Source organism: Agelaius phoeniceus, chromosome 18 (genome assembly GCF_051311805.1).
Source record: "Agelaius phoeniceus isolate bAgePho1 chromosome 18, bAgePho1.hap1, whole genome shotgun sequence".
Lineage (NCBI taxonomy): Eukaryota > Metazoa > Chordata > Aves > Passeriformes > Icteridae > Agelaius > Agelaius phoeniceus.
The window spans coordinates 8,768,289-8,778,649 of record NC_135282.1 but is presented as its reverse complement, the minus strand read 5'-3'; the positions used below and the strand labels follow the sequence as shown (position 1 = coordinate 8,778,649).

General features: G+C 48.4%; 1 protein-coding gene across 1 annotated transcript; it reads left to right on the top strand.

Moving 5' to 3' along the window:
- The first annotated feature begins 461 nt into the window (after positions 1-461).
- On the top strand, positions 462-10,084 carry LOC129128622 (uncharacterized). Its single transcript, XM_077187943.1, is given in 7 exon segments — positions 462-583; positions 6,381-6,442; positions 6,445-6,456; positions 6,591-6,908; positions 7,369-7,653; positions 9,270-9,461; positions 9,996-10,084. Coding segments are annotated over 7 exon segments (1,080 nt in total).
- Positions 10,085-10,361: the final 277 nt, after the last annotated feature.

Here is a 10,361-nt window from a genome sequence, read left to right as displayed (position 1 = left end):
AAGGAGTGCTTTTCTTTAAAAAACAACTTTATCTCTAGGAGGGAGAATTCCCACTATCCTGTTTCAGCCTTCAGTAACTACAGCTGAGACAAAGCTAAGGCAAAGCAGGGGAAGGGAGAACAAACAGAGTGGCTTGAGGAAAGGAGAAAAGAAAAAGAGAAACAAAAGCATTCAATGAGCTGAGTGGATAAAAATGAAAGCAGGTTTAGGGGTGGCAGGAGGTTTAAAAGTAAATTTACATCAATGAGGGGCTGAGAAAAGTAAAGTCAGGCTAAGGGGCTGGGCCAGTCCCATAGGGCAGGGCTGGTTCTGAGCCCCACACAGAGGTTAACACTTAAATACACATTAAAATATGGTCTTTAAACCAAACATAAACCTGCAGCAAGCTTGTTGGGCTGCAGGCAGTGAGGGGAAGTGTAAGCAAAGCTACAGCTGGGACAGGGACAAGGCAGGACGTCAACATGGCATGGCTGCCACCTCCCTCGGCCTCACCTCAGAACTCCCTGGTCGGTGATGGGCCGCTTCAGTCCCTGGCCACAGTCTGGGCATGGTCATGGAATTCCGTGAGCCACAGGACACCTCTGTGAGGGTGACACACTCCATCCTGTCTGACAGCTTCATCCCACGATGAATTTGTCACAGCAGCTCCTTGCCAGAGGGGTCATGGGTCTGTGGGTGCATGAGGGGAAAAAGGCGGGAAACAGACCCAGGGGTGCGTGAGGTGAAAAAGGCGGGAAATGGACCCAGGGGTGCATGAGGGGGAAAAGGCAGGAAACTAGTTTGACTGGGGATACATGATGGGAAAAAAGATGGGAAACAGGGCTGGGGGTGCATGAGGGGGAAAAAAGGCAGGAAATGGGGCCAGGGGCGCATGAGGGGAAAAAGGCAGGAAATGGGATCGGGGTGCATGAGGGGAAAAAGGCGGGAAGGTCCCCTAGTACCCTCAGAGTGCACTGCAGTGACCCATCAGGTGTGAGGAGAGCTACCATCGCAGCCCAGACAGCAGCTGCTGGGCAAATCTGTCCAATTCCTTCCCCTACTGTGAGGGTCAGCGGTATTATAATAATTATTAGTATTATTATTGCTGTTCACAGAATCGCTGAATAACAATTTGGGAGGAGAGATCACCCAGTCCAACCCTCCTGCCCAGGCAGGGTCACCTGCAGCAGGTGACAGAAGAAGGTGTCCAGGTGGGTTTTGAATGTCTCCAGAGAGGAAGGCTCCAGGGCCTCCCTGGGCAGCTGTTCCAGTGCTTTGCCACCTTCCATGGAAAGAACTCTTTCCTCATGCTGAGATGGAACCTCTTGTGTTTTATTTTATGGCCATTGCTTCTTTTCCTATAACTGTGCACCACTGAAAAGAGTCTGACACCATGCTCTGCCATCCCTTGGAGACAATTATATGCATTAATGAGATCCCCTCTTAGTCTTCTGTAGACTAAATAGGTCCAGCTCCCTCAGTGTTTCCTCATAAGGAAGTTGCTTCAGACCCCTCTTCATCTTTGTGGCCTCCTCTGGACCCTCCCCAGTAGTTTCTTGTATTTCTTGAGCTGTGGAGAACAGAATAGAACACAATACTCCAGATACAGCCTCACTTGGGCTGATATTATTATTATTATTATTATTATTATTATTATTACTACTCAGTTATTAATGAGGCTACCCCTCTGTTATGTCTCTTTTCTCGTATTAGCACACAGGATCACCCAAGAGGTTTAAAACCCAGGCAGTCCTCACACAGAAGTTTATTTTGTAGGTTATTTTAGGTAGCCAGGCCAAAGCAGGAGGAATTCCAGACACACACTCCATGTTTCTTCCTGGAGCAGTGCAATGATTCATGTCCTGTAGTCATAGGTTTGCCTGCCTTTCACCAAAGGGAATCCAGCTCTAGGGGCCATGTGCCAGGCAAGTTCCATGGAAAGGGACCAGCCTTTCTCCAAAGGCTGTGGTAACCTCTGCTGGCAGCTCCTGGCTGCTACATGGGCTAAGATGTTCTCAGCAGTGAGCTTGTACTTAAGCAGACAAAAAGACATCGGAAGAGGTATTTCACATTTGCTTACTCATACTTTTGTATGCATTTGCTACTACAGAGGATTGGAACCTTTTATTTGAATGTGTGTTTTTAAAGCATCGGTGATTTAGATAAATTAGGACCCTGTTCATTCAAGTATGAACATGTTTATTTCCTCAGACAGTGCAGCTTTTATTACTAAGCAGGTCTGTAACTGTAGTTTGCAGCTAATCTACATTATTCTGTTTGAAGATGTGGATACACCATCTGACATACCTGAGGGATGCCTCTTATGCATAGGATAATGTCAATAATGCTACTTTTTCTTCAGTGTTTAAACAAACATGTCACACTTGTGACTTATATCCAATCCTGTCCCACTTCTTCAAATAGTGATATTTCATATCTGTGTAAGACAGGTACTATTCACACCAATAGGTACATTAAAGGCTCCAGGTGAGGACATGGTCATAAGGTGTAGGAACTACAAATGTTGTCTTTTTGCTCTGAGAAATTTAAAATCTAAACAGATTTTGGGCAGGACAGGAACAAAATGCAGGCAATGGATATAGGACTCTGATTTTTCTGGATTCCTCTTAGTGTGCCTTACTCTGTAGGCAAGAGAGATGGAATACATATGGGATAAATGAGAGCTGGGTTTTACTGGAAGCTTCTATCACATTGGCAAGGAATCAGGTGCTAGTCTTCATTTCAACTATTACCAGTAGAAACAGATTGTCACCTCATCCATGGAAAACCTAACACTTGCCTTCCATTCTATTTGCAACTATAATGGTCTTCAATCTCCTTAATTGAAATACTTAATAGAAAAGCTTCTATGAGGTAAGATTTCAGCCAGAATTAATTTCATTTTATCTACTCTGCAGGTTTCTGTTATTTTACCATAGCTGAAAGAGCAACCCACAGCAACAAACATGCTTCAATCTAAAGGCATCCTGAGAATTCCTGCTTAAGACACATACTTCTAATCTACCAAAACCATGATTTGTAAGAAAAATCTGTGGCCACACAACTGCCTCAAAATGGAAAACATCGTGTAGACAATGTGCATGTTGCTACAAGTCAGACCTTAATTGACCAAAAATATTAGATAGAGCTGTCTGTTTAATTAGACACGGATCAAAAATGAAGAACTAAGTACTTTCCCATCATTCCCTGCAGGTTTTGAAGTTGGCATTTCCCCCTCTGCATATAGTTAGTTGTTTGCCTCGGGTTGTAAAGAAATGCAGAGGGCTGTTATTAAAGCACTGATAATTTGCTGAACTCCATCTTTTGTGGAACTTGCTGAGTTAGAAAATTCCTTTTCACCTCCTCCCCCACCCCTCCTTGACTAGAATTGAACTGAAGAACAAATATCACATTATGGTGCTAGGGAAAAGGATCAACTGTATTTGCAGTTAAGTGACTAGCACAAGACAGAACAAATCCTACAGCTCAAACCTGTCCAGCTAAATGATGAGGGAAATAAAAAAAGCATTTGCTTTTTAAAAGAATATCAGAACAAAGACTCATGTTTAGGATTTGCTGTGCTTTAGTTCTTTATATTCAGAAATTGACTCCCAGTATAGTTTGTTAGAAAATTTTACAAGCCTGGAGATAAAGAATTGCTACTGCAATGAGAGAGATTCTGAGAATGCAGAAAACATGAGGCCAACTCATCAACTGTTCAGTGGTAGGCTCAACTCAGAGGTCTGCATTTCAGCACTCCAGCCCCTGACAGGAAGGATTCTTATCCAGTTCTCCATGTAGCATCCTAGTGAAGCAGTAGTGGGTTCTTTCAAGGCCAGTGGCTCAAGTTAAAATTCAGCAAAGCTGGCAGTTAGAACCTTCCCTTCTGCCACAGATAGCTGTTTCCAAATCGGTACAGCTAAATTCTATATCTGTTCCTCATTACATGTCAACTGCTACCATTTTTCACTAGCATTAATATTCTTGTAAACTACAGAAATCAGGCAGTATAGAACCCATCCAATTATCCCCAGCACTGACCTCAGTGTAGATAAGCAGAGCTACTTCTCCATCAGGTGCTCTCATTAAATCTGCTGCCAAACACACATCAAACAGCCCAGTCTCTCAGCTGACAAATAAAAAGGAGATGTCAGACACCCACGGAATTACCAGGCTTTTTGCAAGAGGGATGGACATCACTTAAACCACACAGAAGTATTATCAGGAAGCACAGATTTTGACATTTCTCATCATATCTTCCCAACATTAAGCAATCATTTGCATTCCTTCCCCTGCTTGATCCACTTTTGCAAAGGGTCTGATCTTTCTGTTAATCATTGATAGAAGCATGCTCTTGTCTTATGATAAAATGAAATAGATTTTCTGTTTGCCTCTACCTGCTTGCCTTTTTTACACATATTCAAATCCTTCTCTGCTCCACGACATTCTTCAAACTTACATTTTGATACAGCTGCTTTATAGTTGAAAGAAAGACATGAGAAGAGGCAATATTTTGGAACACAAATTTTTAATGATTTAACATGTACAGACACTGTTTGAACAGTACTACTAAGGAAGGAGAATGCTATTTCTGTCCCATTGAATGGACAAAGGTAACAATGCACTTCTGAACACATCCTGTTTTTCTAGGAGAGAAAAGGGCCAGGAATTCCCACAAAGTTGTCCAAATCACATTTGTTCTTATGACTTCTTACAATTACGGCTTCACACAGTATCACCTGCTAAGGAATTAATACCAAGTTGGAAAAAAAAGTAAGAGCAAACCATCAGCATCGTGACCTCATCAGCCATGGTGCAAACATATGAAGTGCTGGAATATGTCTCAGCAGGAATGATATGATAGACCAAGCTGATGGCCTTCCTTAGGGAAAATTATTATGAAGTGCTGAAAGGGGGTGAAGAATCTGTTTAACACTGAAAAGAGAAGCAACCTCTGCTACCCTCTGAAGACAGCATTTCACACTGCATCCTCACCCTGCTGCAGCACTCTGATGCAGTAAATTGCCATAAGATGGCAGCAAAGGGGAGGCAGATTTTCAGTTGGATGAACTGCTAAGGCTAAAGCTCTCAAGCTTTTGGAAAAACAAGATTTCCAAGACAATTTCCTGATGGAACCATTATTTCACTCGATGACTTCTGGGAAAGAACAATGAAAACAATGCAAGTAGATTTTATTTGATGACTGGTACTACTTGTGTATATCATTTGTGATTGCAATAGCATTCTACAGATCTTTTGCAGCAGGATACTCCACCATTGTTTGGTTTTTGTGGTTTTTATCTTCAGCACCTCTGTAGACAGACTTTCATCTATGTTTTTATTTAATTTTTATTTTATGCAGTTTAGGCAAGCATACACAAAGTCAAAACTATGGGGGAGATGAATGGGACAAAACGAAGAGAAATGAGGCTCTGCATATAGACAGGAACAGCACTGTTTAGTCTGGGGGAGAAAAAATTTAATCAGCATTTTACAAGTCCTCTACCCACCTTTTCTGTGCTGTATGGTCTTTAGAGGGAGAGAGTTGAAATTGCAGATTTAGAGAGCTAGGAGCAACTGTGGGAGAACCAAGGCTGTTGATCAGGCCACAATTCCAGAGTATGTCAAGTATGACCAACAGCCAATCAAAAGTATCGTGACTTTAGCTGAGCTCATGCAACACATTGACCACAAAGGAGGGTTTGCACCATGTTCTGATGTTCTAATTCCTTCATGCACAAGGACATCATTAAACAGGTGTGTGGGGCTGGCCAGGCTGGGCATTCGCCCTTGTGCTCCAGGGGCTTCAGGATGCAGAGCCCTTCTGTTCACTGTGGTGCTGCTGACAAGGGGGAGAGTCACTGGTGCTGGGGCAGTGCCTGCAGTAGGAGTGTTGTGGCACCTCAGCACTGGTGGGGGTCATGGGTTTGTCTGGGGCAGCTGCAGAGCCCAGCGCAGAAGCCCCTGCATGAGAAGAGAGTGGTTGGAAGAGCTGAGCTGGCTCAGGGGATGCACATTGGGTGAATGACAACAGGGTCACAGGTTTGGTGAAGGTGACAGCAGAGGATGCATTGGCAAGGTAGGGTAGAAAATGTTCCTGCCATCCCTTGACATGGAACTTGGCTAAGGTTAAGAGGCCTTTGCCCACACACCTCAATCCAACCGAGTGTAGTCCTGTGGCTCCTGAAGCACAGCAGCTTCTAGTGTCCTGGCTTGGAGCAGGACCCATTTTTCCCAGCTGAGTGCCCAACGGAGCAGGTGGCCTGAAGTTATCTTGCTGGATTGGTGGGCAAGAAAGAGAAGCAGTGGAACAGAAGCCATCAGGAGATGTTGGGGAACACATTTCTATGGAGAGCTTGTGTCGGGTAGGCAGGCACATAAGAGGGTGTTTGGTGCCACAGTGTGAGGACATGGAGCTGGTGGGATCACACTGTGGCCTGGGCCCCTCCTCTCCTCATGGTGCTCACCACAGCTCAGGTGTCATGGCCAGATTTGCTGAGTCAGAGTGGGGCCTTTGGGCACAAGGACCCCACTCTGCTGCCCAGGCAGGCCTGTGCTCCTGGGACACTGACTGACCCCCATCTTCTCCCCTCTTTTCTCTCCCTCTCCAGGTTCCCTGGTACAGGCAACACTGACTCAGCAGCCACCTGAGATGTCAGCCAAGGTGAGAGAGACTGGAGATATTGTCAGGATCACCTGCTCTGGGCTTAGCAGTAGCTATCCTTATGCTGGCTGGTTCCAGCAGAAGGTCCCTGGCAGTGGCCCTGTCACTGTGATCTATGATAATGACAAGAGACCCTCGGGCATCCCTTCGCGATTCTCCGGATCCAAGTCCGGCAACACGGGCACGTTAACCATCACTGGGGTCCAAGCCGAGGACGAGGCTGTCTATTTCTGTGGTAATGCTGACAGCAGCAGTGGCAGCTATGGTCTATGCTGACAGTGAGTACCAGGAAGTCAGAGAGATTCCAAAACCAGAGGAAAAATTCTGGTCCTTCTCCATCCTGGCTGGACATGCAGATGAGGCATATTCCTGTCCCTTCTGCATGGCCACAGCACAGAATGTCCTCTCTTTGGTGTTGCAAAGATCAGGAAGTTACTGTGCAGATGGGGCCCATTGTCCTGCTCCCTACAAAGATATTGGTGTAGCTGTTTCCCCCACAGCCTCTTGATACTCATGACCATCTCCTCCCATGCTGCGAGAACTTCTTCTGTGCAGCTATCCTTCAATGGGCTGGGCTCTTCTCCTCAAATGTGCCTGTGACCTTGTCCCTGTCTATTCTGTCCCTGACTGTTGCATTCCCTGTAACCTTATCCAGGAAGGTCTGTGCCCCTGGGAGGCTGGCTGATCCTCCTCTACCCTCTCCCTCTCTGCATTCCCTGGTCCAGGAAACAGTTATGAATTATCCTCAGTGTCAGCCAACACGGGAGACACCACCAGGACCACCACCTCTGGTGGAAGCAGCAACTATGGCTGGTACCAGCAGAAGGTCCCTGGCAGTGGCCCTGTCACTCTGATCTATGAGAGCACCAAGAGACCCTCGGGCATCCCTTCGCGATTCTCCGGATCCAAGTCTGGCTCCACGGCCACGTTAACCATCACTGGGGTCCAAGCCGAGGACGAGGCTGTCTATTACTGTGGTGGCTGGGACAGCAGCAGTGGCAGTTGGTTTGGTGATAAAGAGACATGTGGAAATGAGGTATAGAGGACTTAAAGATGCAGCTTCTCTGCCCTCTCTCTCAGAGCTGAGTAGGCCTGTGGGCTTCATATCCCCCCTCCATCACCACTGGCTCTGAATGGCCTCCTGCTTGCCTCATGCGCTGCACGAGGAGAGCTGGGGCTCTGCAGTGCCTGGAACTGTCCTCAGCCCCACCACCTCATTCTGCTGCCAGCCACATCCTCTAGCTCTGCCAGGTCTCTTCATGGAGCCCTGGCCTTGAGCTCAGGCCTCGGGCTCTGTCTGAGGCAGTGACCCCTCTGTTCCAGCAGGACTTTTTGGCACAGCAGCCCCATCCTGCAGGTCAGAGAGGACTGTCCTGGGGCACTGACTGACACCTCTCTTCTCCCCTCTCCCTCTCTACATTCCCTGGTCCAGGCAGCATCTCTGAGTCAGCTCTCCGAGGTGTCAGCCAACAGGGGAGAGACTTTCAGGATCAGTAGCAATGGCTATGCCTGCTCCCAGCAGACGTCCCTGTCACTGTCATCTATGATAGCAGCAGGAGATCCACAGTGGTGCTGGTCCCTGCCAGTTCAGGGCTGATACACACTCATCTCTGGTCACAGCAACTGTGCCAAAGGACCCTGTGTCTGTGTGAGAGGCTCTCCCCTCGGAACAGAGTGGCCACGGCGCCAAGCAGAAACCCTGATGGTTGTGGCCAGGGCTGGAGCAATCTCTGGACCTGGTGGAAGCCGTGGCAGGGGTGAGAGGCAGCAAGGGCAGAGTCCTGTCCCTGGCTCTGCTCTCAGTTCCTGCAGTGCTGTCCCTGAGGCCTTTCTTGTCCCCACACGGTGTCAGTGTGGCTCCACTGCACAGGCAGGAGGCTCACGGGCCAGGTGGGAGGTAAAGAGGCTGTGGCCAGCCAGGTGCCAGCGAGGTTCAGAGCAGCCCCGCCGGCTCCTTTGGCGGCTGCCGTGGGCCGTGCTGTGCGCAGGAGGCAGAGGGGCTGCCCCTGGCCGGACCTGATTTTCCTTTGTGTTGTTGAGCCTGGAAGCTCCTGGTCTTGGTGTGGTTCCCATTCCCTTTCAACGCCCCATTTCTCTGCTTGCACTTCTCTTGTGGCCATTGAGAGAGGCCCAGGGTGGAACCCTCGCTTGAAGCAGAATGTGTGCAGCAAGGCCATGGTCCTACTGGGCAGGAATAGGGTCAGGGTGGTCCCTGGCTGATCTGAGAGCTCAGCAGGCATGGTGAGGAAGGAGCAGCCATCCCAGACCAATCTTGCTGCCTTTTGGTGGGACAAAGGTGCCTGCAGTGGGTGGAGGGAGCAGTGAGACAGGAGCACTAGGGAGCATTGGGTGCCATGTATCCATGAAGGGGCTGTGCCTGAGCAAGTAGGGCCTTAAAAGAGTGTCAAGGCCTGCACCACAGCCCCATCACTGTGAGGACATGGAGCTGGTGAGATGGCACCTTAGCCTGGGCCCTTCTCCTCCTCAAACTGCTCACCCATAATTCAGGTGCCATGGCCAGACTTGCTGTGCCTGCTCTGGGCCTTTGGGCACAAGGACCCCAGGCCTGTGCTCCTGGGACACTGACTGACCCCCGTCTTCTCCCCTCTCTTCTCTCCCTCTCCAGGTTCCCTGGTCCAGGCAGCAGTGACTCAGCAGCCACCCGAGATTACGGCCAAGGTGGGAGACACGGTCGGGATCACCTGCTCTGGTAGCAGCAGCAGCTATGGCAGTGACCCTGTCACTGTGATCTACTACAATGACAAGAGACCCTCAGACATTCCTTCACAATTCTCCGGATCCAGATCCGACTCCACAGGCACGTTAACCATCACTGGGGTCTAAGTCAAGGATGAGGCGGTCTATTTCTGTGGTGTCTATGACAGCAGTGGTGCTGGTTATAGTGACAAAGAGATTTTCAAATAAGGTACAGAGGAGCTAAAAGCATCGATTTTCAGTCCTCCTCATAACCAAGCAGAGTTGTGGATGTGGGACTGGAGGAAGTTTTTGTCTCCTCCACATGATCCTGGCCCTGAATTTTGCACATTTTGTGTACTAAAGTCTAGGAGGTTACTTTGTGGCTGGTGATCATTGTTCTGTTCCCTACAAAATCCATAGTGTGGCTTTGTCTCCCGCTTTTCTCTGACCTACTACTAATGACCATGTCCTCCTGTTGGTGCCTGTGTGCTGGGATACTTGTGGCTGGGCTCTGCTCCTGAATTGTGCCTGTGACCATTCTCAATGTCTGTTCTCCTTTGACTGTTGCATTCCCCATAAACTTATCGTGGCATGTCTGTGTTCCTGGAACACTGACTGACCCCCGTCTTCTCCCCTCTCTCCTCTCCCTCTCCAGGTTCCCTGGTTCAGGCAGCAACAGTGACTCAGCCACCCGAGATGTCAGCAAACGTGACAGACTGTCAGGATCACCTGCTCTGGGGCTAGCAGCAGCTGGTATGGCTGGTATCAGCAGAAGGTCCCTGTTACTGTGATCCACCACAATGACAAGAGACCCTCAGACATCCCTTCGCGATTCTCTGCATCCACATCCAGCTCCTCGAACACGTTAACCATCACTGGGGTCCAAGCCGAGGACGAGGCTGTCTATTTCTGTGGTAGTGTTGACAGCAGCAGTGGCAGCTATGGTCTATGCTGACAGTGAGTACCAGGAAGTCAGAGAGATTCCAAAACCAGAGGAAAAATTCTGGTCCTTCTCCATCTT